This window comes from Bos grunniens, chromosome 7 (assembly GCF_055505025.1).
Source record: "Bos grunniens cultivar Pamir isolate PY7600 chromosome 7, Bosgru_T2T1.0, whole genome shotgun sequence".
Classification (NCBI taxonomy): Eukaryota; Metazoa; Chordata; class Mammalia; order Artiodactyla; family Bovidae; genus Bos; species Bos grunniens.
The window spans coordinates 96,571,293-96,599,155 of NC_141171.1; the positions used below are offsets into that span (position 1 = coordinate 96,571,293).

Here is a 27,863-nt window from a genome sequence, read left to right on the forward strand (position 1 = left end):
ACATCAGTCCTTCCAATGAACACCCAGGACTGATTTCCTTTAGGATGGACTGGTTGGATCTCCTTGTAGTCCAAGGGACTCTCAAGAGTCTTCTCCAACACCACAGTTCAAAAGCGTCAATTCTTCGGTCCAACTCTCACATCCATACATGACCACTGGAAAAACCATAGCCTTGACTAGATGGACCTTTGTTGACAAAGTGATGTCTCTGCTTTAATTTAATATGCTGTCTAGGTTGGGTATGCTACAGTTTAACTCAATTCTGAAACTGTCCACCTGGAGATAGCATCAGATTCCATAGATGGCTCTGTCCTACCAGATGACCCCACTTCAGACGCCAATCACACAAGTCCAGGCTGTCCCCTGTGTTTCTGACCAAACTGCTAAAAATGACAGACTCCTACAACTCCTTCCTCAGCATCCATCATTTGCTAGAACAGTTCAGAGAACTCATAAAAATTAGTTACCTACTAGATTATTGATTTGTTATAAAAGGATACAACTCAGGAACAGTCAGAGAAAGATGCATAGAGCGAGGTGTGTGTGGAAGGACTCCGTGCTTCCACGCCTTCTCCCAGCACCACCAACCTAGAAGCTGTCTGAATCCCACTATTTAGGACTTGTATGGAGTCTTCATAACATAAGTGTGATTGACGAAATCTTTGGCCACTGGTGCATAAATCAATCTTTGGCTCCTCTCCCTTGTCAGATCAGAGGTCGGGGCTGAAAATTCTAAACTTCTCATTATATGGCTGATTCTCCTAGCAACCAGGCCCCATCACTATGAGCTTCCCCAAAAGCCACTTCATTAACATAAACTCAGGTGTAGTATAACCCTTTATTTGTTATGAATACTAAAAGATACCTTTATCACTCTTATGACTTAGGAAATCCTAGGGGTGTCAGGGGCTGTTGGGCAGGGGCCAAACCAAATATATATGTCATTATCAATCTCAATATCGCAATAGTATATCCACCTCTGCTAACATGAAACAGCCTAATTTCTCACTAGAGAAATTACTTTTACACAAAAGTTAGGGACAGCAGCATTCAGGTTGAAAAAAAATCATTTATGACTATTCTTCTAAAATTAAGCCGTTAGGAAGTATATAGGCTCTTCTAACTTAACTAAAGTCTCAATATTCCTTTTTACTCAGCAGTTCTTATTTCATCATGATAATTTTCCATGTGTCATACTATACAACAGAAAAATTAAACCAAGATTTATTGGTTTAATAAATAAACAGGACAGTCAGTGGGCTGTCCTGAAATAAAATGGTAGTTAGTCCATTTTTTTAGGATGTACAGAAATTTTAAAAATTCATTGAAATAAAATTTTAGCAGTCATGTACATATTATAAACATAGAAATGCCTAATAAGATACTAGTTTTATTGTTAATTATTGATAACAATAAAAATTGAAATTATTATAAGTGCATTACTACTCACAGAAACATTTTCCAGCCAGGATGACACAGTTTATGTTCTGAATATTAACTCTCCTAGTATTCCTCATTTTATTAACAGTTTTTCCCATGCTTTGTATTAGAACATGTACTGAGTGACTGTTTCTGGATACTAATATTTTTCTGTCCATACACCCCAACTATAGGGCTTTCAAAAGAAAGTCTGTGGAAAGATATCAATATAAGTGACTTTTCTCCATTTTAAACAATAGACTTTTTAGAATTTTTCACATTTGCATTTTAAAGACATCAAGAAAAATAAAAGTGTGCAGATCCCAAATCAAGTTAGGTACACTTTATTCTGTGCCTACCAGTGGTGGCTGAGGAGCTGAAAAGTGGTTGTTAAGGAGCAGGTTTTTGCAAAAGACCCGTCGTGTATTATACATTTGACAGACTGTGTCTACATGTAGACTCGGAGCTGAAGACGCCATCTTCTCTGGGGCCAACAGCAGGTCAGTGTTATTTAGTGGCCTTTGCTCAATAGCACGTCGGACCCAAGGGGCTCTCCCAAGCTGGGGCTTTGCAGGTGGCAAAACCAAATAAACGGACTCTGTGCGAGGTGAGAATTCTTGCCCAGATTCTTTAGGCTGTCAAGCCTGTCATTCAGGTGGTGGGGGGCATTTGCTGGTATGACTCCAAGTCCAAGTCTCAGCAAGCGACTTGCAGAGTTTGCGTGTACGGCCTGCCAGCTCTGGTCAGTGTCACCAACACCTCGGTTTCATCCTGACAGCAAGCCATCAGCACAAAGAATGCCACACAAACCAGGCCCTGATGCTAATTGTCCCCCTTTCAGTTCTTTAAGACCTCGACTGCCCTGGTCTAAGCATGAACATGTGCATATGCTCCAATTTATCTAATTGTGGATATATTAGCTTTTTTTTTTTTCCTTCCCAGATGGTGATGAGAAAAAGGGCAACCGTTAAGACTCAATCACCCAAGTTAATATGGTGTCTCTTCCCCCATAGGTCAGGCTGGCTGTAAATACATTGGGAACAATTTGGAGCTCTGTGTGTGCTGGGAATGGGGTGGGGGGTGGGGGGTGGGCGGGCAATGGTTTTTGCTAGCTGTGGGGGAGGGGCTGGTCTGGGAGTCCAATTTTCAGGGAAAACTCACCCAGCTCCTGTCAACTGAAAGAAACGTTTCACGCACATGGTGGGTCAGAATGTTATTTTTATAATATAAACCACCTGGCCTCCTCCTCCTTTACCTCTGCTGCAAACGCTATTCTACACACATACCTAGACCCAGGTCCCTGGCAACTATTACAAAACCATGTTGTGCTTGGCTCCTGGAGGTTTTTTTTCTTTTCCCTTTTTTCTTTTCTTCTTATTCTTTTTTTTCAAGTTAAGGTGAAGACAAGATGGATTGATCAGAGCTCAAAGTTTTGGTTTATTTTTACAGTTGCTTTGATGTAAAAGGACTTGGCTCTGATTGTGTGGAGAGAGATGCAGGGATGGAGTGGGGAAAGGTGAAGTCAGCCTTTCTTCCTCACTCAGCACCTCCTAAGACTGTGAGCATCTTCCTCAAGTTTAACAGCAAAGGCTGGGGATCGTCCCTCTGGAGATTGTCCCGAGTCGATTTACCTGGAGCCTTTCCCCAAGCACTATCTTTCACTATATGTGGAGGTTCTATTAGGAACAGCAATAACTATCTCTGTTCACTTTGCTTGATGAAAAGTCAGCAAAGAGTTCTGGGTGATAACCAGGTCTCATTAAAACAATACTCACTTCCAGTTTCACAGGCAAGCCATTAAAGCCTGGATCATTAGCTGACATATGACTTTCAAATGGGAAGGGGTTTTAACTAATCTTCCTATCTTTGAGTCTCATTAGTTGCCAAACAGGATGCTTTCCTGTGGAGATTTCTACCAGGAAATACCTCCTTTAGAAGTTAAGTTACATTGCATAGCACGTCGTGCGTCTGCGTCAAGGTATACACATCCAGTGACAAAGAAGAGGTCGTGGCTGATTTCAGACAGTAATAGTTGACATTAAAACAGAATTAGTGCAAGGCAGTAGTCTCAATTTCATGGCAGGAACTAAATCTTTCTTTGGAGCATGGAATGTTAAGGCTAGGCCTTATTTAATAATCAGTAAAAAGAGAACATTACAATTCCATTTAGCCATGACTATGAATTAATCAAATTTTGTCCTAGTCCTTCTCTCTTGGGAAAAAACTTAATTTTATAAACTTAGTTCATTGTGATCTAATACTTTAGAACAAAAATAAGAATCATGCAACCTATGAAAGTCTAAAATATGTTTTATATCTGATAGTAAAGTGCGTTTATTGCCTTAAAAATGTTGTTGTTCAGTTGCTGTCATGTCGAACTCTATGCGACCCCATGGACTGCAGCATGCCAGGCTTCCTGTTCTTCACTATCTCCCAGAGTTTGCCCAAACTCATGCTTATTCAGTCACTGATGTCATCCAACCATCTCATTCTCTGTTGCCCTCTTCTCCTCTGCCCTCAATCTTTCCCAGCATCAGGGTTTTTTTTTTTTTTCCCCAATGAGTCAGCTTTTCACATCACATGGCCAAAGTATTGAAGCTTCAGCATCAGTCCTTCCAATGAATATTCAGGGTTGATTTCCTTTAGGGATTGACTGGTTTGATCTCCTTCCTGTCCAAGAGACTCTCAAGAGTCTTCTCCAGCATCAGTTTGAAAGCATCAACTCTTTGGCGCTCAGCCTTCTTTATGGGTGGTGGCATGGAGTCAAGCACATGTTCTAGAGTCAGAGGAGGACTTGAATCCTAGTCCTGCTGATGTAGAAGTGTGCTTTTAGGTGCTCCTTTCACTCTTTTTGAGCCTTAATTTCATCATATATACTTTTGGGGAGGGGTGTGGACTAGAGATACTATAGCCCTAAAAGTAACTAAAACAAATGAAACATACCTATCCTTCTTTTGGGTAGTATGTACCTTGGAAAAGTAGTTTTTCCAGGTGACTGGCTGTAGAAGAGTAGTCTTTCCAGGCAAAGGCTTTGGTGTGAAAACCAACTAGCATAAAGATGGAAGGCCTCTCAGAGACAGTGCTTTGGAAGAAACTCATCTGCTCTGAGTGTTTTCCCACTTACTTCTCCCAACTGTGTGACCTTGCTACACGTGCCATATACCGGTTGAAAATGAAAAGAAAAGAAAAAAATCAATCAACATATTTTTATAGAAATATTAAATGTTTCAATGTTATATGGTGCTTGGCGTGATACAAAAAGCCCAAGTACCACAAAATAGGTTAAAAAAAAGTATGGTACCGTAATGAATTAGTGTTCTAAACGTCAAATAAATTAAACTATCACATCAATGTTTTAGCCAGGGGATATATTTTTTATACGATCAAAACTCATATACATAAATAATCACATGGTGTAGTATTATACTCAAAAGAGTTTTTACTTTTTATTCCAAATAAGAATAAAATGCACTAACCCAAATCATTCTAGCAGACTATAGGGAAGCCTATGTCACTGGCTTGAAAACAAAAACTTGAATCACAAAACTTTTAATCAAAATATAAAATAAGAGAAAATACTCAATTAAGTTCCCCCTTTTGGATTTGGAAACAAAAACAGCTGCTGAAACAATGAGTGGCTTTCCTTCTGAGTTCATCAAGAGGGGAGCCAGACGTTGAGCTGATGGCTCTTGTGTTGCTCTTATTGTAAAAAATGGAAATTATTGCAAGTTTTCATGGTCATGATATGTGGCTAGGGAAGGATTAACTGCCTAGACAAAAATGGCATGGAGAGAATACATCCAAAATGCATGAATTCATACTCAATGCCTGCAGTATTAGAAGACAGTTTTTTTTATAAAAGACAATAAGCACTAATGTGTTTCAGTATAACTTTCTAAAAGAAAATAGTTGAGTAACAATAGATTGTTCTTTTTATTGTTTAGAAATCAAAAACAACTCATATTTTCACTTCTCTTTTTCTATACCAAAGTCGTTTATGAAGACATGGTTAAAAGACAGATTTATGGTTGATTTATCTCCCTCTGGCTCTGTTTTTTAGGGGGTTGTGGCATAAAAACTAACTGAAAATTCTTCAATTAGTCTTCTTGGACACAAGCCTCCCATTTACTTCAGTGGGAGGTTTCTTTTCATAAAACCAGTGGTTTGTGTCCACCAGAGCCTTTTGACTGCTTTCCTTTGATTAATCAGAAGACTAAGCTCAGTCTGAATACCGCTTTTCTAAAGAATGAATGGGCGTAATCTCTTAGAGCTTTCATGAACCAGAAGGATTAATCCTGCAATCCAGCCCCATACTCCACTTCAAGTATTTTCAATTACTTGGCACCATTGGAAGTGACGTCCATGGCTCAGTAAGAAGGCTACTGCTGGCATAATGATTTCTCCATGTCCCAGCACATGGTCTTGGCGTTAATAATCCACAGTGAAATGATTTGCAATGCACAAGGGTGACATTTGATTATGTGAGAGGCATTGCAGGAATGAGCATGTAGGCTCTCACAGACCAACTGCTGGCAAAAATATGATGAAATGTTATGTGGTGAAAATAGCATTTAAGATGGTCTCTGAAGAACCAAGAAAAGTGTACGGACATTGGTTTTGGAGAAATTTTCTTTTTCTCTTTTTTCCTTCCTGGTTTTCCTTTCTCAAATCACATTTTTGGGAGCCAAATGGGTTAAGATTTGGCAGCCAATCACCCAAGCACATTTTCAAAACATATTTGATTCAGGAAATTCTGGATCTTTTAAAGCAAGGATGTTAACAATCCTCCTGAGAACCTTAAAATATGATGGTTTAAACATAAGGAAAAGGAAACCCTGAAATGATCAGAGAAATCACCAAGAGGCCACCTTGCTGAAGAGTTCAGTTTTTAAAATTTTGTTTCCTATTTTTTCGAGACCACAAGGAAGATGGTAAATTTACTACATATGGAAAGTCTTACCATTTGGGATAGAAATTTATGGGATGATTGGGAAATTCATAGTTCTCAAGGCAGCAAATACAAAAACAAAACATTAAAATTTCTTAGACTTACATCCTCTAGATCTATTCACAGATCTGTCAAATGTATTATATTCTAAGTACATTATAATAAATGTAGTTATTACATATGAACAAACATAACACATCCCTGGGTGTGAGTATGGCCAAATATTGGTTATGTGAGATTGTGGGTGGAGGAAAAGTTACTTTGCATAAATGAAAGTCAGAGAGAATTAGAAGGCTTTTTCTTAAATCAATAAGTTAAAATTAATCCATTTTACAAACTAATCACAGACAGGAACACAATGATATCAGCTGATTTTAATGTTACTGATTTTTCCTTCCTAGCCCACCATCTTGCAGAGTTAGGTGAAATACCTTAGTTGATGTATTATGTTGTATATAGTAGTATATACTGTTTTGTATATCAGTCAATAGTGATAATATTCTAAAAAAGGACAAATATAAACTTCATTGATTTTTTTGATTTGTTATTCATCATTTAGTTATTCATTCAGCTTCCCTGGTGGTTCAAATGGTAAAGAATCTGCCTGCAATGCAGGAGACCTGAATTTGATTCCTGGGTTGGGAAGAGTCCCTGGAGAAGGGAATAGCTACCCACTCCAGTATTCTTGTCTGGAGAATTCCATGGACAGGGGAGCCTGGTTGGGCTACAGTTTATGAGGTTGCAAAGAGTCAGACACGACTGAGCAACTATCACTTTTTTCCTTTTCAATAACATTTATTAGGCACTTACTATATGCAAAACATAGTACTTGACATTTTAGATATAAGGATAGAGACTCTGTCCCTGGGGCACTTACGTTGTATTCTAGAGACCGAACATGCACATAAGTAGCTGTTGTTGCTGTTTGGTCACTAAGTCATGTCCCACTCCTTTGTGACCCTATAGGTTGTAGCCCACCAGGCTCCTCTGTCCATGGGATTTTCCAGGCAAGAACACTGGAGTGGGTTGCCATTTCCTTCTCCAGGGGATCTTCCTGACCCAGGGATTGAACTCAAGTCTCCTGCATTGTAGGCAGATTCTCTACCGCTGAGCCTACAGGGAAGCCCCATAAGTAGCGTAAGGTAAAAAAACATTAAATACTAGAAGAGAAACAAGGATAACTGCTTTGGAAAATCAGAGGAGGTAGAGACTTCTAATAGGAAGATTCAGGGAAAATTCATGGAGAATGTGCTATCTGAGTGAAGTCTGGGAAGGCAGGCAGGGTTTAGACATGAAGAGAAGGTGGCGATAGAACTTCATAAGTAGGTCACACTCACAAATGTCTTTCTTATTTATCTTTTCAAAGATACAGTTTTTGATTTTGTTGACCAGGTTTGCCAGTTTGGGCCCTATTTTATATCAGATCCCCCAAAGGTATCCTACATATAAATCCAATCTACCTTAAAAGAAATCAAAATCCCCACAAACAGTGAAATCAATGACGAAAGTCCTTTGATCCATGAACAGAATGCTGTCCCTAAGTCTCATGCAGTCACAGAGCTGTGTAACTTTTGTTATGAACTTGCTTGGAATATAGTGGGCCATTTCAATATGAAAATCTGTGCTGCTTTAAGTCAAAGAAATTTTCTTTGTATTTCTTTGTATTAATACAAATTCTTCTTTGTATTTATTTCTTAGTATTTGTTTCGTCCCCTTATTTCCTTTGTCTCTTTCTAGAACTCTTATTGGGAGAAGGCAATGGCACCCCACTCTAGTACTCTTGCCTGGCAAATCTCATGGATGGAGGAGCCTGGTGGGCTGCCATCTATGGGGTTGCACAGAGTCGGACATGACTGAAGTGACTTAGCAGTAGCAGAACTCTTATTAGATGAATGTTTACCTCCAGGATTAGTCCCACGTTTCCTGTCCTGTCTTTTTTCCATCTCTTTGTCTTTTTGCTCTAAGTTCCAGAAAATTTACTTTGTTATTTAGTTTTTACTTTGTTATCCTTTATCAGTTTGTCTGTGATCTATGTCTCAGTTCAGTTCAGTTCAGTCGCTCAGTCGTGTCCGACTCTTCGTGACCCCATGAATCGCAGCACGCCAGGCCTCCCTGTCCGTCACCAACTCCCGGAGTTCACCCAGACTCACATCCATGAAGTCAGTGATGCCATCCAGCCATCTCATCCTCCATCATCCCCTTCTCCTCCTGCCCCCAATCCCTCCCAACATCAGAGTCCTCTCCACTGAGTCAACTCTTCGCATGAGGTGGCCAAAGTACTGGAGTTTCAGCTTTAGCATCATTCCTTCCAAAGAAATTCCAGGGCTGATCTCCTTCAGAATGGACTGGTTGGATCTCCTTGCAGTCCAAGGGACTCTCAAGAGTTTTCTCCAACACCACAGTTCAAAGGCATCAATTCTTCGGCGCTCAGCCTTCTTCACAGTCCAACTCTCAGATCCATACATGACCACGGGAAAAACCATAGCCTTGACTAGATGAACCTTTGTTGGCAAAGTAATGTCTCTGCTTTTGAATATGCTATCTAGGTTGGTCATAACTTTCCTTCCAAGGAGTAAACATCTTTTAATTTCGTGGCTGCAGTCACCATCTGCAGTGATTTTGGAGCCCCCAAAAATAAAGTCTGACTATGTCTACTTATCTATTTACTCACTTTTTTATTTTATTGTTCCAATCTGGCAATGACATTTTAAATTTCCTGTTTTCCTGCTTGCTTCTTTTTTCATAGCTACTTTAGGGATATTTATCTTTTCATAATTTTCTGAAGATACTTTTTGTAATACTCTTTTAGGTACTCTGCTGTTTGAATTGTTTCTGTTCTTTTATTTGTTTGCCTTTTTTCTTTTGCTTTTCTTCAAATGTTTGGTGATCTTTAGATTTTGACATTCGTGGACAAAAAAATAAAACCCAGATTATTTAAGCAGCTGGCAAGACCTTGCTCTGTGGCTGAGTAGGTCTGTTTTCTTAGGAGGCCTCCCCTGAATGGAAGTCTGATGCAAGCTCTGTATGAGTGGGCAGCCTTCACCTTGAATGCTCAGCGATGGACCCGCAGACTCACAAGGATTAGAGAATCCTCTTCTCAGTCGCTGCCTTTCTTTCCCCTCCCCTGTCCCTCATTCATGCCTAAGTGTCTAGGGTTACATCAAGTTCTGTTCTAAAGCTTCTAGACCACTTTCAAATCATCCTCATCAGGCAATTCACTTTCACTAGTCAGATGTAAAAATCTACTGCTGACCACAGCTCAGGGCAGAAGAAGGCAAGACCCCACTGGCTGGCAGTGTCCGAAGTTTTGAAAGCAATTCTTTAAAATTACCCCATGCTACTGTCAGAGTAAGTCTTCTGAAACATGTTTGAATATATCTTGCACCTGCTCAGAATCTTTCAAGGGTTTTGATTTTATATAGAATAAAACCTATTCTTCATTGCGAAGCATGAAGACACTTACAGCTTGATGTGAGAGCCTAACCATCTACCATTTCATTGCCACAGACACACTTAGGCTCCTCACATTCCGAAAATGCCTGTGGTTCTCTCATTCCATGCCTGTGTACACTCTGTTCGCTAGGCTGAGAATGTCATCTTGCCTTCACCAATTGGCAAAGACACCCTCAATTGCACATCTCCGTTTGTGATTGCTTCCTGTGAATTCTTTTTTGACTTTCCCTAGGCAGACATAGGGTTGTGGGTCTATTTATTAAACTACATCTTCCCTTCACTCCACAAAGGATTTGAAATAATATAAAACAGATACATGGTAACCGGATGAAATAAAATGAGTGAGGCACACTGAGTTCAAAGGGAGAGTAAAAGTAGAAATATAAATAATATCAAGTATGTGATTAGTCCTAAAAATTACATGATGCAGAGTTTTATAGATTTATACTACAAACAGATACACTGAAATCTTGCCTCTGAACTTCTTAGTTGTCAAAACTAAGAGGGGAAGTTGAGTTCTTCTGAGTTTCACATTGTCCATAAACTACAATTGAGGCATTTTTGCCAGCTATCGAAAATTAAGAAAGTTCACTGCACCAAAGGGCTATTTACAAAAGTAATTGGTAAACTGAGAAGTTCTTACCTTTATGCCTTCATTGACCCTTGAATATAATGATGTAATTACTATAACTTTTTTTATACATTTCTTTCCTCCAAGTATGGACCATATATCCTCATTACTTGGCCCAGTGCTTGGTATTTCCTAGTCACTCAATGAGTATTTGTTGCACACACTGGATAATCTGATGCTGATTGTTTGTACAAACCATCTAGGGGTACAGCTAGAAATGTATCATCATTTATACCCCTTTCATAAACATAATAAAGAATTAACCAACTGGAAGAATCTTTATACTAATGATCAGAACAATACTTAGAATACCTCTATAACCAGATAAACACGTTGCATGTATATCTCATATGACTCCCAACCAACCGCATGGGTACTACTCCCTATCTCAAAGTCAGGGAAATACATAAGCGTTTCCCCAAGGTCTACAGGTATTCAGAACAGAACTTGGGATTAGCACAGGTGCCTTGAACCCAGCCCTGTGACTCTCAGCCTTTGCTGTAGGTTCATGCTCTGGTGTGTAGTAGATTGATTACTATTTGATTACAAATTTCATGAACGTGAAGATTTCCTACTGATGGAAAGGCCCTGATGGAAGGACTTTGCCCAAGTTCCTTTGTTCTCTAAGGCTTATTCCAAAATGTTTGAGGGAAAAGGGAGCAGCTATCAGGCAAAAAAAATGCTATAAAATTCATTTTCCACAAAGCAATATCAGGGGATAGCACCCTAATTAAAAACTACTCAATTTAAAAGCCAGAACCTCTGACCAATTTTTCTCTTATGTAATGGCATATGGCACAACTTTTTTTTCATTACAACCAAGAAAACTTAACGATGTTACCATTTTATAAAAAGGCTTACTCTATGTTATCTCCATCAACTTTCACTGATCAGTTTATGGTTTCTTACCTGAAAATTGCCAAAACAGCTTCCTCCTGGGAGGGTCACATAACTCACGTAGGGTGGCCCAGGAGATGGCAGCGACTCGTAGACCACCACACCTTCACTTGGGAACGCAGCCCTCCGCTGCTGCTTGCTTTCCCAAAATTCCTGTAACATCGACACAACATTCACTGAAAAAGACAAGAAAAATAATCAGTAATTAAGGGTGGATATAACCCTGGCAAAAACAATATTTTATTTGTGGGTTGGATCATGTAACATGTCATTTCCAGTGTAAGGAAAACAGAGTATGTGTATGTTCTGGTGGGGTGGGGGTGGAGTCCTTTCAGTTGTGAAAGAGGCAAATACTATTTAGCACAAAATTGTTTAATTTTTCATGAGCATGGCTGAAGGGGTTTGGCACCATAATTCTAATGACATTGCAGTCTGTTACAATTACAATTTAATTTTTGATATCAAATTAAAAATCTCTTCCTTCTTTGACAATTTTCCTTAAAAATTCTGTCCAGAGCTATGATTATCCATGAATCCCATTTCTCATAGATCCTTAGACCTGCAAAGGGAAAGCTAAATTCAAAGGTAAAAATACAAGCAATGAAACTTTCATTGGAACTCACCTATATTAAGATTTAAGAGGAGAAAAGCAGAGAGAAGAAAACTCTTTCATGCTCCTCTCCACCCTAATCTAAAAGAGAATGAAAGCAATTGTGTAATATGCAAGAGGCTGGGGGCGGGGAAACAAACTCTGAGTGAAACTAATAACATGGAAACCTTGTTAAGGACCAGGTCTGTTAGATGACTTCAGAAAACATAGTAATGGCCACAGCCATGTGTTTTGGATTAAATGACCTGTGATAGCCTGCAGAAGTTCCAGATCAAATTAGGTTGGTTTGTTTATCCTCTACTGCAAATTGAATTGTGGAAATTAACAAGGATAATAGAATTGTAGAGGCAAAGGAGACCCTATAGGTCACGCAGGCGAAACTGCTCCATGCCTGAATTCCTTGCACAACTCCACTGACAGCTGCTCATCTGCCCTGATTCTGAACATGTGGAAGGACCTGGTCCTTGGCACATTGTAAGGTGGACCGTCTCAAATGCTAATGGTTTTAACTATAAAAAGGTCCTTTTGGGGAGTGAGCTGAAATCTGCATTCCTATAATGTTCCTGCAAGTGGGCTATTTCTCATTTCTGGGACTCTGACCTCAGAGAAGTGAATCCCCATCTTCACAAGAAAACCCACTACGTACTTGAAGGTGGCATAGGAAATATGTTGTTTTTGCCTACCTGGCACTTGCTTTTCCTCTTTGTAGGAAAAGCCTAAAAGCTTTCTTTAAAGGACCACCCTTCTTTCAATCATGTCTTCTCCAGGGCTGAAGGATGGACATTACCTCAAAGTCAAGTCACTTAGGGTCAATAATTTTTGTTGGGGCTAGTGGAAGACTGGATTCTCCTTTTTCACTAGATTGTTGAGGGTGTGGGAGAGAAGTGCGGTGCTGCCCAAGCAAGGGGGGATCACGGCTGAAAAGAAAGCCAGCATAGAGAAGGGCAGAACCAAGAGACAGGGAAAGAAAAACAGTTCTCATGTCACAGTTTGAGCTCCTGAACCAACACACCTGCTTTTTCCTTAAGCCATTTTGAATTGGTGTCTCTCACTTGTATATGAAAGCGGACTAATGTAGAAAGCTCTCAGGTTTCCTCAAGTTCTAGATTAAATAGCTTTTTTCTTTCAAACATTCTTTGTGTAGTATGGTGTCTAGGCCCTTTGACATCCTCCTGATATATTCCTGAATATATGTGCTCCAAATGTAGGGCTTTGCTATTTTGCAGGAAATTAGGAGAGTCACAGTTTGATCTAGAGGCAAAAATATTTCACAACCACCTTCTAAGCTGTTGAATAGAGCACCTGGCTCTTTTACTTCATTCTTAGGTCACTGATCAGCTTCCAGTTTACAGGGCATAGTTCAGGAAAATTATCGAGATGCCTAAGGAATTGGATGTCTGTATATATTTAAGAACTGCAGTTTTTAGTATTTAAGATGTGTTTTGGGAAATAAACTGGGAAATATAAGACTGTCAGGGGGGATAATTGAATTAACCAATAAAATGTATGCTGATTGGTCAAGGTGAGCTTGGTAATTACAGACATTTTTCATTCATTCAAAAATATTTGAAGTGATATTTTCTACCAGTTGACGTCACTCAGAATAGAACTTTTATTTCCTAAATTGTATTTCTGCTCCCTATCTTTCACTCCCTCCCATGTCCAGGAAAACAAGTATTTTTTGAGCCAGCTGATCTGTCTTTCTACTTGTAGGTGACCTCCAGAATTCAGCAGTGATGTCTTGAAGATTAAAGCAGTGATGTCTTGAAGCCTAAAACCAAAACCAGCGGTCTGTTGCTCTGATAGTCAGCAAGGGCCATTAGGCTGCTATTTTAAGTTAGTTCATTGCTGAATGATGTTCAGCTAAGACCTGGAGTAAGTAGATGAAGACTCATACTTATCTAGGTAAAATGAACACAAGAATTTTGGCATGTAAAACTGTGTGGATTAGAGTTCAAAGTACATCCTAAGTAAAATTTATGGAGGAATAAATGTAGCAGTTTTCAGATCTTTTATTCTGCAACTTTGAAGGATTTCTTTGATGGTCTTATGTATGTCATCACCTCTGAAGAGTGCAACATATGTCATGCACACACACAACTCATCTTTCTATCTCTATCTCCTCTTGTCGACTGGAAAACCAGATGAATGGAGTGCAGAGGGAAGAGGGCCAGCTTGTTGTTTGGAATTCCCAAGATCAGCATATCTGAAGATGCTTTATTTATGAAACACACGCTTCTTTATTTTTTTGAAGTAGTAACAACAAAGTTCACCGACAGCGTCAAAGAGAACGCTAACAAAGGGTCAAGTCTGCTGAAGAAACCACCCAAACTTGAGGAAAGGCCTCATGGCCAGTTTAGACTCCAGCAGCAGCTGCACCTTCATGGACCAGCCAATGATCCTGACTTTCTCGTTACAAACTTAGGCCACCGAGCATGCAATATCTCTCCTCACATCTAGGGACCCATCTGTGCCTGTGCTCAGGTCCACCTTACTTCCTTCAGTCTCACATGAATTTGTGTCGCTTCTACTCGGCATTGTTCTAATAGTCATTCTCTTGACCTTCTATTTTTAAATGTTTCTTCTCCTCCCTGCTTCTCAGCAGCCATATGTATGCCCAAGACAACAATAAATGAATAATCAATCAAAAGAAGTACTCGGCCTTGGGACTACTTTTGGTTACTAGTTATTAAAATTTTCTCAATATAGCCCAAGCTGCTGGAAAGAATATTCTGTATTACTCTCTCTGCTTCTCTATCTTCCATTCATTTTTAACTCACCACAGTCTGGCGTTCTGCTACATTAAGCTTCTGAAACGACTCTGGCAAATGTCACTAATTCTAACTTTCAGTCCATATTTATTTGACCTCTAGCTGCATTTGACACAGCTGATAAATTTCTTCTAGAAACTTTCATATCCCTGGCCTTTTTTGACTGTATTCTCCCTGTTTCTATCGTTTCTTCTGAGTCGTTCCTATGGGTCTCTCTTCCTCTGCTCACCCTTCACGGTGTTTTGCATGAGAGTCTTGTCTTCGCCTTTTCTTGCTTCACTCTGTTGCTCTTGAATGACAGAAACTATTTCTATTCATCCATCTACCATAATATATGCCAGTGGTTACATTCTCCTGTAACTTCAGCATTGTTAACAGATCTTTCCGTTTTTTTGTTGCTTAAATTCAACATATTGCTCAAACTCAACCCATTTGCTTTTCCATAAACTCTTTTCCTGAGCCACTTAAAAAGTGGTATTATCATCTACCCAGTCACACAAATCAGAAAACTGACAGGAACTTTCAACTTAATTTCCCCTTTCCAGACCTAATAAGTGCTAGAGTTCTTCACTTCCATATCCCGATGTCTCTAATCACCGCTTCCTCTCCTTTAATATTGCCATTGCTTCATGGGTTCACATCTCACCGTATATACTGCAGTACCCTTCTGACTCCAGCCACCCCCCATCTAACCCATCCCCAGTGGTTCCCAGGTAATCTTTCTGAATGTCATGGTTGATTAAATCACTCCCATCTTAAAATCCTTCTGTGAGTTCCTCATTACCTGCAGAGCAAATAACTCCTTGGTAAGTCATAGAAGGCCCTATATCTTGATTCTCTTTCTCATTCCAAACTTCTCTCCTCAAATCACACCCCAGGCCCCCCTCTCTCTCAGGCTTTTTATGCTACTAGCAAGCCCCTTACTTCTGTTTGCCCTCTTGAATGCCTTTCCATTCTCTGTCATCTTCCTGGCTGGCACCTACTCATTTTTGTTTAAGATCTGCCTCCAGCAATAGCTTCTTAAAAATGAAAACAAACCCAAAATAATCTCTAAACCCTTCCCCTGGAAATTGTAGTTCTCTGAGAGATAGCATGGATATTATTTGGGGACTTGTTAGAAATGCAGGGTCTCAGGCCCCACTCCAGACCTACTGAACCGGAGTCTACATTTTTAACAAGATTCTCAGGCAATCTGACGCACATTAAAGTTGGAGAAGCCTTGGGTAAGGTAGGAAGAAGTTGCTCTTCTCGTCTCCCTTATCACGTGCCTATTATATGCCAGGTATTAGGCATTTTCTCATTTAATTCTTACAACACCTTCTAGAAATAGGTATTATCATCCACAACTTAGAGATATGAAGTTAAAAGATGCTCAGGGTACAGTCCAGTCACACAGCTATTAACTCTCAGCCTTGGGATTTTTAACTTAGTTTGGTCTGGATGTATAGTCTTCCTCTTTGCTCATTCTGAGCCACTCCTAATTATAATGGAATTTAAGTTGTTTTCATGCGTGTCTACATCTATCAGGAGGATTTTAGAAGCATAATAAATGTTGGTTGAACAGCTGATGCCATGAAAGTTATGCAAGATGTGCTGCCTTTGTGAAGTTGTTGGTAGGGAAAGTGTAGGGGACCCTGCACAAGAATTACCTCACCTACCATTTTCGATGGGCCATTTTTCTGATGCTTGTCTTTGGCAGTCAAACAAAGCAAAGGGTTCATATTTGTATTTCTCCATGCACATGATTCGACACATTTCCAGCTTGGAATTGTCACAGTGAATGTCAGTCTGTGTCATGTGAACAGGTGTCCTGATCAACCTTCAGCCAATACTCTGCTCTGGCTAAAAGCAACACTGTAAACCCCCAACAGTCACGGGCTTCAGAAGGGGCTGTGATTAAGTCTCACATTCCAGTCCCTCCTTTCAAGGAAAAATGACTAAAGATGAGACCACAAGAGGAACAACAGCAAATGACAAAAGACTGAGGAAGGCCTTGGAACCGGCTTCCTGGGAAGAGGGGCATGAACACAAGTCAAGGTCAAGTCTCTCTGCCTGGTTGTGCCTTCTCCCTGGGGGTCAGGGGCCTATAGTCTGGAACACATACTTTTCTGGCTATGCATTATTTCTCCCAAAGTTTAGTGAAATTCTTTTTGAAGAGTTTCTACATTGTTTGAATGGACACTAAAGGAAAAGGGCTTTTATTCATAAGCCAGGACAAGATACACTAATCATTCACGGGGAGTCTTGACACCAGACAGGAGAGAGGCAGTGAATCCTGAGCTGGAGATCCAGAGAAATCAGATGGGTAACAAGCTGGCTGATGCTGGAGTCAGGACAAGTTGAGCGACCCTCCAACTTCAGGGTTTAACACTCATAGGCCATACATAGGTCTTACCTTTGATGAGGCTACTGATGTTTAACTGGAAAAATTACTATACAGAAATAGAATATCAAATGGCTGACGCTAGGGGTATGAGAAGAAGTGGAAGGAGAGAGAATTGTTGGGGAGATCCTAGGAATGAGAGCATGAAATCCAGTTCCTTTTTGTAACTACTATCAGATTATAATATCTGAGAGTTAAAAAAACAAAAACAAAAACAAATTAACCCCTGAGTTGACTTTGCACATCAGATTTTTTAATCACACTCCATTGCTCCACATTGCTTTCTCAGATGCATATAATAGACCCTGTTCTGGACTAAATATTTGTGTCTCTCACACATTCATATGCTGAAGCCCTAACTCACAATATGATGTTATTAGAAGGTGGGGACTCAGGGAGATAGTCAGGTTTAGATGAGGTTATGAGGGTTGAAGTGAAGTGAAGTCGCTCAGTCGTGTCCTACTCTTTGCGACCCCACGGACTGTAGCACACCACGTTCCTCCATCCATGGGATTTTCCAGGCAAGAGTACTGGAGTGGGTTGCCATTTCCTTCTCCAGAGGATCTTCCCGACCCAGGGATTGAACCCAGGTCTCCCACATTGTAGGTAGATGCTTTACCATCTGAGCCACAAGGGAAGTCCTTATGAGGGTTAGATGTAACCTTATGAGGTTAGATGTAAACTAATAGCTCAGCTGGTAAAGAACACACCTGTAATGCAGGAGACCCCGGTTCGATTCCTGGGTCTGGAAGATCCCCTGGAGAAGGGATAGGCTACGCACTCCAGTATTCTTGGGCTTTCCTTGTGGCTCAGCTGAAAAAGAATCCGCCTGCAATGTGGTAGACCTGGGTTTGATCCCTGGGTTGGGAAGATCCCCTGGAGAAGGGAAAGGCTACCCACTCCAGTGTTCTGACCTGGAGAATTCCATGGACCATACCGTCCATGGGGTTGCAAAGATCTTCATGGCAAATAGATGGAGAAACTGGAAACAGTGACAGACTTTATTTTGGGGGGCTCCAAAATCACTGCAGATGGTGACTGCAGCCATGAAATTAAAAGACGCTTACTCCTTGGAAGGAAAGTTATGACCAACCTAGGCAGCATATTAAAAAGCAAAGACATAAAAAAAAAAAAATAAAAATAAAAAGCAAAGACATTACTTTGCCAAGGCTGTGGTTTTTCCAGTAGTCATGTATGGATGTGAGAGTTGGACTATAAATAAAGCTGAGCACGGAAGAATTGAAGCTTTTGAACTGTGGTGTTGGAGAAGACTCTTGGGAGTCCCTTGGACTGCAAGGAGATCCAACCAGTCCATCCTAAAGGAGATCAGTCCTGGGTGCTCATTGGAAGGACTGATGTTGAAGCTGCAACTCCAGTACTTTGGCCACCTGATGCAAAGAGCTGATTCATTTGAAAAGACCCTGATGCTGGAAAAGATTGAAGGCAGGAGGAGAAGGGGACGACAGAGGATGAGATGGTTGGATGGCATCACCGACTCAATGGACATGAGTTTGAATAAGTTCCAGGAGTTGGTGATGGACAGGGAGGCCTGGTGTGCTGCAGTCCATGGGCTCGCAAAGAGTCAGACACGACTGAGCAACTGAACTGAACTGATGAGGGTTAGAGCCCCACGATGGGACTGGTATCTTTATAAGAGTAGAAGGAGACACCACAGCTTCCTCTCTCAGCCTTGTGAGGACACAGCAAGAAGGCAGCCATTTGTAAACCGGGAAGAGGGCTCTCACCAAAACGCTGATTCTGCCAGCAACTTTATCTTGGATCTGTGAGAAATACCATTACATTTCTGTTGTTTAAGCCACCCACTCTGTGGTATTTTGTTCCAGCAGCCCAAGCTGACTAAAACAAACCTCTTTAGAGGTTTTGAATACTTTCCTATCAATAAGAAGACAATTTGCTATGCAGCTGATGGGCATTATTGTGGGTACTTTCTTTCTCACTGTGTTTTGAAATTTGAACATGAGAGTCTCCAGAGGAGTGACTAGATCTCCAAGTAAGTCTTTCGTTAAGTGAGGTTTCCCCCTTCCTCCAGCTTTCTTTCTGAGCATAAAGTTCAGCATTAAAGCTTCACAGAAGGCACTTGACCAATGAAGACATCCAGCAATGTGGAACACCTTAACCGTCCAACCTTTGACCCTTCCTAGCAGAAAGCCTCCATTAGCTTCAGCAAAGGCAGTGACTTCACTTGCCCTTGAACACATACTGCACGGTTTTCCCCCCTGTGCTTTGGTTCAAGTCCTCCTTCCTACCCTGAGTGTTGTTTCTGCCTCTCCTTTCTAGCCATCCAATTTACTCTCAAATTTCAGAGGAAATGCCACCTCCTCCATCATGCCTTACTGCCTGATTCCAGCCCACATGAATGGCCTTTCCTGTGCTCTTATTCCATCAGTGGCCCAGTGTCTTAGCACTTAATCTCCTATAAAGCATGCTAACAAAATGGATGTGGTGCTCCTGGCTAAATTTATCAAGTCAGATTTGGCTGGGCTTACTTCTGGCCAGAGGAATGAAATGCCTTGGGATAACAATTCATCTTATAGAGAACAGTTGTATGTTATTTACCTAACAGCAGATTGTGATTCCAGAGGACAGGAACTCCGGTTCATTCTTCTCTGTATCCTCCTTGGTATCTAGCACAGGCCTGTTCATGTAGAAGCAGTTGCTGAATTCATCTGGACTCTAAACAATACTACATATCTGAACCATGCAATTGAATGAACATACAGAAGAGAGGTGAAAGTACTCTTGGAGTACTTTTAAAGTACAATTCATGGAGAGATTAAGACTTCCTTCTAGAATAGGAGATTTCTTATAAGAACCATCATGGTGCCCACCCAGCATGGGTGTGTTGGTGGCAGCCATGTCTCAGCTGGAGATGGTTGAGCAGGTGCAGGAAGATGAACCCTGGGTAGGGTGATTGCTAGTTGCTTGCCAGCTAGGATTTTACTTTCATGATAACTAGAGCTTGTGGCTATCCTGAACAGAGATCTAAGTACTTTTGTCTTAAAGTGTCAGTTCTCCATTTATGTTGACTGCCTGGAGCATAGTGTTGAAAAGGATTTGAAAGTAGTCTCTCTGGGATCAGTGGAACAGAACACCAAAATTAAACAGCAATGAGGCCCTGGTCTATCTGGGGACCCTGACCTTGATGGCATAGAGTCAAAAAGAAAAAAAAAAACAACTCAAAATAGGCCTTTGCACATAAAGATTTACAATTTGATTGCAGAAATAATGAATTCATAATATAATTTGTTAACAAAATATTAGACTGCTACATTGTATAACAGAAATGATTTTAAGGTAATATTTAGAGCTCTAAAATTTATGGCACAATAACTAAGTTGGACTATAAAGAAAGCTGAGCACCGAAGAATTGATGCTTTTGAACTGTGGTGTTGGAGAAGACTGTTGAGAGTCCCTTGGACTGCAAGGAGATCCAACCAGTCCATCCTAAAGGAGATCAGTCCTGGGTGTTCATTGAAAGGACTGATGTTGAAGCTGAAACTCCCATACTTTGGCCACCTGATGCGAAGAACTGACTCATTTGAAAAGACCCTGATGCTGGGAAAGATTGAAGGCAGGAGGAGAAGGGGATGACAGAGGATGAGATGGCTGGATGGCATCACTGACTCAATGGACATGGGTTTGGGTGAACTCCGGGAGTTGGTGATGGACAGGGAGGCCTGGAGTGCTGCAGTCCATGGGGTCGCAAAGAGTCGGACACGACTGAACTGAACTGAACTGAACTAAGTACATTTAAGGGGAAATGTAGATAAATGTGGACTGAAAAGGACAGAAAAATTATGCAGAGGAGGAGAGTCTAAGTTGAACCTCCCCAGAAAAATGAGATTTAGACCAGGATGGGGAAGGGGGTAGAAACTAAAAAAGTGAGAGTGGCACTTGACAAAAAGAGTAGGAAAAATAGTAATGCCTCAGTGGAGGAATTGTGTGTGGGAGTGATAGGAAAGCATGCCATGAAGAAGGGGGTACGATTTGATAAGCAACACGGCAAGGGGACGTTGCCTCTTTTAATAATTGGAAATTAATTATATTGTTCCGGTGCCCCAGGCTTATGCAAGCGGGTGAGAAATGCAGGGGCACCGATTTTCTTGTCCTTTGTCTGTGAGGTGCTGTGCTGTCTGCAGAGGCTCCATTCATAAAAACAAGGGCACAGACACATGGAGAAACGTGTGGCTGCTCTTGTGCATCTGGGTGAACCCAGGAGAAGTGTTTCTCTGGTGGGAGCTTGGGCAAAAAAATCTACAAGGAGTGGGTAGGAGATGGAGCAGGCAGAGTGCTCCATACCTACTGAATGCCCCTGTTCTCTCTGTAAAAGGCAGTATTTACAGGGTTGCTGTAAAGCTTAAAATGGAAAATGCTCAGAACAGAGCTTCACGCATAGTAAGCACTAGAGGGTTAGCTATTATTTGTGGTTGGAGAAGGTGAAGGAAGAAAGGAAAGGGCATGATTATATGCTGGCACATTGCATCTTTGAAACTGACTGTTCCTAGGTTGGAAACCATATCATTAAACATTCTGAAAATAGTCTCAAGTCTGAAAATTCTCTAATTGTACACATTGGGCTATTTAATTTGTGTCTAAGATATGTGAAGAATTCAGAGATGGAAATGAGAAAACTCTTTTAATATCATTCACTGGTAAAGTCAAAGCTTCATAATAGCCAGAAAATAAAGGGAAGAAATACTACATGTCTCAAAATCTGGAAACACGGATGTTTGTCCAATTTTTCACTTTCTGATGAATGCTAATGGTAACAGACCTGCTGTTAGGAAAAACTACAGAAAGGAACTAATGCTTATTTCAAATTAATGTTAATAACTCTTATGCTTCGGGAAAGTAGAAATATTATAGTTCATTGCTCAGTTCAATTACCTAATATGAGGTAAGTCCTGACTGGAAAGACAGTCATTTGTCAGCAATAAGGGATCTTAAAAGTATGTCATAAATCTATCAGAAAAAAGAGCCCATTTTTTTATGCCTTACATGAGAAAAAATTCTAGCTGGGTAAAAATTTCCTTTGCCAAAAACTAAGACAAATTGGAAAGGCTACCATTTTAGGATAAACCAGTTAGAGGCTTTCAAGATGAGAAACATAGTTTCAAATCGATTCTCTGCCTCCAAACAGATGGATTTATGGTATGTAATGTTTTAACATAATCTTTAACTATAAATTATTCTTAGCAGGTGATATTTTTAAATAAAATGAACAGCATTTTCTGTTCTAGTAATTCAATCACATATACCTTGTTTTTGTAAATGTGATCCCCTAGTTTTGTTGAGGAGAAACAGGAAAAGGATTTCCAAATAATTTAAGGAGCAAGCTCAAGGCATCTTACCAATTTGACATTCATGCAAAATTGGGTTCCTTTAGGTCTTGTGCTTGGCTTGGCAAACACCAGGACAGTGACCAACAGAGCCAGCTGTCTAAACATTTATAACCATTCTCAGGCTCTGACAAGTTCTGATCAGGCTAACGGAATCTTGCTGACACTGCTTATGTGTCGTGTACAACATGTAAGAAACTTGGGCCATGTCTTCTTTTCTGTAGACTCTCTCTCAAAGGTAGCCACAACCACACACAGATATGAGACAGCCTAGAGTCTTGCTTTGTTCCCAGCATTAGTAGCTTTCTTTTAGTTATTCTCCAAAGTCAGTGCCTAGCTCCTGCAGCAGTTGGGCAGCTGATCATATTTCTTATTTTGTTTCCTTTTTCTTTTCTTCTGATCTGGTCCCTGTTCTCCATCCTGAACACGTTTTCTAAGGGAATTAAATCCGTTGGGTTGTTTTACAAAATTAACCTCTTGGAAGACTCTCCAAAAAAAAAAAATTACATCATTCTTTTTGCTTTGATTTTCACCTTTAGAATTTAAAGTTGAGCTATAAATCATTTAGGGGAGAAATTGAAACAATACTTTTTTTATTGGAGGATAAGTGCTTTACAATGTTGTCTTGGTTTCTGACACACAACAACATGAATCAGTCATAATTGTATCTATCTGTCTAGTCAGACTATGGTTTTTCCTGTGGTCATGTACGGATGTGAGAGTTGGACTGTGAAGAAAGCTGAGTGCCGAAGAATTGATGCTTTTGAACTGTGGTGTTGGAGAAGACTTTTGAGAGTCCCTTGGACTGCAAGGAGATCCAACCAGTCCATTCTGAAGGAGATCAGCCCTGGGATTTCTTTGGAAGGAATGATGCTAAAGCTGAAACTCCAGTACTTTGGCCACCTCATGCGAAGAGTTGACTCATTGGAGAGGACTCTGATGCTGGGAGGGATTGGGAGGAGGAGGAGAAGGGCACGACAGAGGATGAGATGGCTGGATGGCATGACTGACTCGATGGACGTGAGTCTGAGTGAACTCCGGGAGTTGGTGATGGACAGGGAGGCCTGGCTGCGATTCATGGGGTTGCAAAGAGTCAGACACGACTGAGCAACTGAAATGAACTGAATTGATCTATCTATCTATATATATCCCCTCCCTTGTGAGCCTCCCTCCCGCCTCCTAGCTGACCCTCTAGGAGCTCCAGAGCTCCAGAGCTCCAGGCCAGGCTCCTTGTGTTAAATGAAACTTTAAAAAAAAAAAAATCTTTGGAAGTACAAGTTAACTTTTTAAGAAGGTAATTTTTTAAGAGAGAATATTAAGGAACAAGATGGAATCACAAAGACAAAATAAAAGGTCATTAAATATACCACCATTAAACAGCCAGAATATTGGAAATAAAAGCAAAAATAAACAAATGGGACCTAATTAACCTTAAAAGCTTCTGCACATCAAAGGAAACTATTAGCAAGGTGAAAAGACAGCCTTCATAATGGGAGAAAATAATAGCAAATGAAGCAACCGACAAACAACTAATCTCAAAAATATACAAGCAACTCCTACAGCTCAACTCCAGAAAAATAAACGACCCAATCAAAAAATGGGCCAAAGAACTAAATAGACATTTCTCCAAAGAAGACATACAGATGGCTAACAAACACATGAAAAGATGCTCAACATCACTCATTATCAGAGAAATGCAAATCAAAACCACTATGAGGTACCATTTCACACCAGTCAGAATGGCTGCGATCCAAAAGTCTACAAGCAATAAATGCTGGAGAGGGTGTGGAGAAAAGGGAACCCTCTTACACTGTTGGTGGGAATGCAAACTAGTACAGCCACTATGGAGAACAGTGTGGAGATTCCTTAAAAAACTGGAAATAGAACTGCCTTATGATCCAGCAACCCCACTGCTGGGCATACACACTGAGGAAACCAGAAGGGAAAGAGACACGTGTACCCCAATGTTCATCACAGCACTGTTTATAATAGCCAAGACATGGAAGCAACCTAGATGTCCATCAGCAGATGAATGGATAAGAAAGCTGTGGTACATATACACAATGGAGTATTACTCAGCCATTAAAAAGAATACATTTGAATCAGTTCTAATGAGGTGGATGAAACTGGAGCCTATTATACAGAGTGAAGTAAGCCAGAAGGAAAAACATAAATACAGTATTCTAACGCATATATATGGAATTTAGAAAGATGGTAACAATAACCCGGTGTATGAGACAGCAAAAGAGACACTGATGTATAGAACAGTCTTATGGACTCTGTGGGAGAGGGAGAGGGAGAGGGTGGGAAGATTTGGGAGAATGGCAATGAAACATGTAAAATATCATGTAGGAAACGAGTTGCCAGTCCAGGTTCGATGCATGATGCTGGATGCTTGGGGCTGGTGCACTGGGACGGCCCAGAGGGATGGTATGGGGAGGGAGGAGGGAGGAGGGTTCGGGATGGGGAACACATGTATACCTGTGGCGGATTCATTTTGATATTTGGCAAAACTAATACAATTATGTAAAGTTTAAAAAATAAAATAAAATTGGAAGAATTAAAAAAAAAAAAAAAAAACAGCAGCACTTGAACTCCCAAGCGTGGTTTTCATGTACATCATGGTTCAGATGATGTCATCCAATCACAAAAGCTACATAGACCTGAAACCTGATGTAATCCATTTAAGCAACTAGGAAGTATATACCTTTCCCACGTACCCCTGGGCATTGCATTTGCACTGTAAGTCAGAAAGAGAAAAACAAATATCCTATATTAATGCATGTATGTGGGATCTAGAAAAATAGAACAGAGGAACCTAGTTCCAGGGCAGGAATAGAGACACAGACGTGGAGAACAGATATGTGGACACAGCGAGAGAAGGGAAGGGAGCGTAGAATGGATGAACTGGTAGATTAGGCTTGACATAAATAGACGACCATGTGTAAAATAGATAGCTAGCGCGAATCTGCAATATAGCATAGGGAGCTCAGCTCGGTGCTCTGTGGTGACCTGGATAGGTGGGGTGGGGGTGGGTGGGGCTATATGGATACACATGGCTGATTCACTTGGTTGTACAGCAGAACCTAACACAACATTGTAAAGCAATTATATGCCAATTAAAAAAAAAAGAGAGAGACTTTGTATGACTGTTGACTTTAGATAACAACCAAAGATCCAAGAAAACAAAAAACAAACAAAAGAGCAAACACTGTTGCTTTGCCGACCAGTTCCGTTTAGTTAAAATGGTCAGATCTGTGCAAATGTGGCTTTAGGTATGTCACGAACTTTCCCCAGTATAGTCATTATAAGAAAGCTATTCATGACCCTGCCACAGCTATTTAACTGGGTTTTTGTACTCGGCGCAGACAGCTTGATGTACACAGCCTCTGGTGATTCAGAGTTGAGGGTAGACTGAGAGAATGAAAATAAGAACTGGCGATCTGAGTCACTGTGTCAGTGTGGTGGGATAATTTGGGCTGCTCTACCAAGGCCAGGGGCTTCCCGGGTGGCTCAGATGGTAACGAATCTGCCTGTAATGCAGGAGACCCGGGTTCGATTCCTGGGTTGGGAAGATCCACTGAAGGAAATGGCTACCCACTCCAGTACTCTTGCCTGGAGAATCTCATGGAAAGAGGACCCTGCGGGCTACAGTCCACAGGGTCACAAAGAGTTAGACATGACTGAGTGATATCACAATACCAAGGTCAACCTGAGGCAGTGCTCTGGGGAAGTCATCTGAGGTGGCTGTGTTTATTTTCAGAACCCCTTCTTCTTCTGAAGAAGATGCACCCTCCTGTCTCACAGAGCTGTCAACTGAACCCTGTGTGCAATTAGGCTATGATTAAGGTGTCAATGGATGATGGCTTAGTAAGTCCCAGTACCATTTATTTCATCGTATTTCACCCGACAATGGGAAAAATCTTCCTCCTTTTGGAGAGGGAGAAAACCAGTGAATCAGCAACCAAAAAAGTCTGTTGTACACCTGCAAGGTGCCTGGCCCCGTGAGGGACGCCTCTGGTGGCTACACAGAAGTGCAACGTATGGCTTTGCCCTCCTGGGAGTCGCAACTGAGATGTGGAAAAAACATGCCAGCAAAACCATAACTCATGGGGCAGAGCCCTGTGAGAAAAACGGAAACTACACTATGCAGCCCGTAAATGCCAAAGGAGTGGTGACTAAATGATGGGTTCCCACAGCTGTGTAATGGGATGGATCAAAATAGGGATCAACTGATTATCATCGCAGAGGAAGGGAAAAACAAAGCGAAACCATAGTGCAAACAGGATTCCAAGGACACCAGAAAGAGAATGTAGAAAACGACAGGGACTGTAATAATTGCCTGTTTTATCATTATTAAACTTTCAGTAGGATTCTTTTTTCCCCCTTTTTCTTTTAAAATAGGAGTTTTAAAAACTACCTTGACAGATTAAACTGATGTGAGCATTTGAACATGGAAGAAAGGGAATAAGAGCCTTTGGGGTTAAAATGTCAATATGAAATGTATTCAATAAAGAAGATTCTTTTATGAAAGGCTTCTAAAGTTGTCTTACATTTCTTAAATCAATCTGTAGCACATAATCAGTAAAACCGTATCATTTAAACAGAAAAATCATAACTTAGAAACTCACCCTTGTGCAGCTGTATCCTATTATGGGCTGTAACTTAACACATGAGTTTCAGAGGTTGTTAAAGTTGAGCTCAGGCTAACAAATCTTAACTGTTAAAAAAAAAAGCCTATGGTGAGATGAGACTGCAGACCATGGAGAAGCAACAGACTTGATCACAGGATTGGTGTCAATCAATATTCTTTTTGATTTGTTAAATCTTATTTATATATTAAGAAATAAATGTATTAAGACAGATGTTGCCATTAAGTGATCAAAAAGCCTCTTCCTTTTTTTTCATTTTGAAAAATTTTCCTCTGACACTATTAGTATTTAAACTCTGCCAAATGTATCTTTACTGAAAAAAGGAGAACAGTGCTTATGTCACAGATAGCTGAACTGAAACCTGCATTTTTCTCTTGAAATAAGTCAAAATAAAAATAGTTGTATCCTACAATAAAGTAAAACTAGCATTTGAATTGGAGAAGGCGATGGCACCCCACTCCAGTACTCTTGCTTATGGATGGAGGAGCCTGGTGGGCTGCAGTCCATGGGGTCGCGAAGAGTCAGACACGACTGAGCTACCTCACTTTCACTTTTCACTTTCATGCATTGGAGAAGGAAATGGCAACCCACTCCAGTGTTCTTGCCTGGAGAATCCCAGGGATGGGGGAGCCTGGTGGGCTGCCTTCTATGGGGTCGCACAGAGTTGGACACGACTGACGCGACTTAGCAGCAGCAGCAGCAGCAGCAGCATTTGAATAGTCTTCTTCAGTAGAACAGG

General features: G+C 40.7%; 1 protein-coding gene and 1 long non-coding RNA gene across 4 annotated transcripts in view; one reads left to right on the forward strand and one right to left on the reverse strand.

Moving 5' to 3' along the window:
- LIX1 (limb and CNS expressed 1) overlaps positions 1-27,863 on the reverse strand; it is a 53,826-nt gene that overhangs the window by 20,949 nt on the left and 5,014 nt on the right. Inside the window, exons 1-2 of one of the 2 annotated variants that reach the window (XM_086413251.1) lie at positions 11,972-12,116; positions 11,361-11,524 (exon numbers count right to left, since the gene is read on the reverse strand). In XM_086413251.1, the coding sequence (XP_086269377.1) occupies positions 11,361-11,510 (150 nt within the window). In that variant the 5' untranslated portion in view covers positions 11,511-11,524; positions 11,972-12,116. Of the gene's footprint in view, positions 1-11,360; positions 11,525-11,971; positions 12,117-27,863 lie in introns of those variants that run through there. The other variant, XM_086413250.1, reaches the window with a different exon arrangement.
- On the forward strand, positions 11,927-14,608 carry LOC147370013 (uncharacterized). 2 transcript variants are annotated; one of them, XR_015168303.1, is made up of 2 exons: positions 11,927-12,432; positions 13,672-14,608. It is a non-coding gene; the product is annotated as an uncharacterized LOC147370013 (long non-coding RNA). The 2 variants fall into 2 exon arrangements; XR_015168304.1 differs by lacking the exon at positions 11,927-12,432 and adding an exon at positions 12,439-12,610.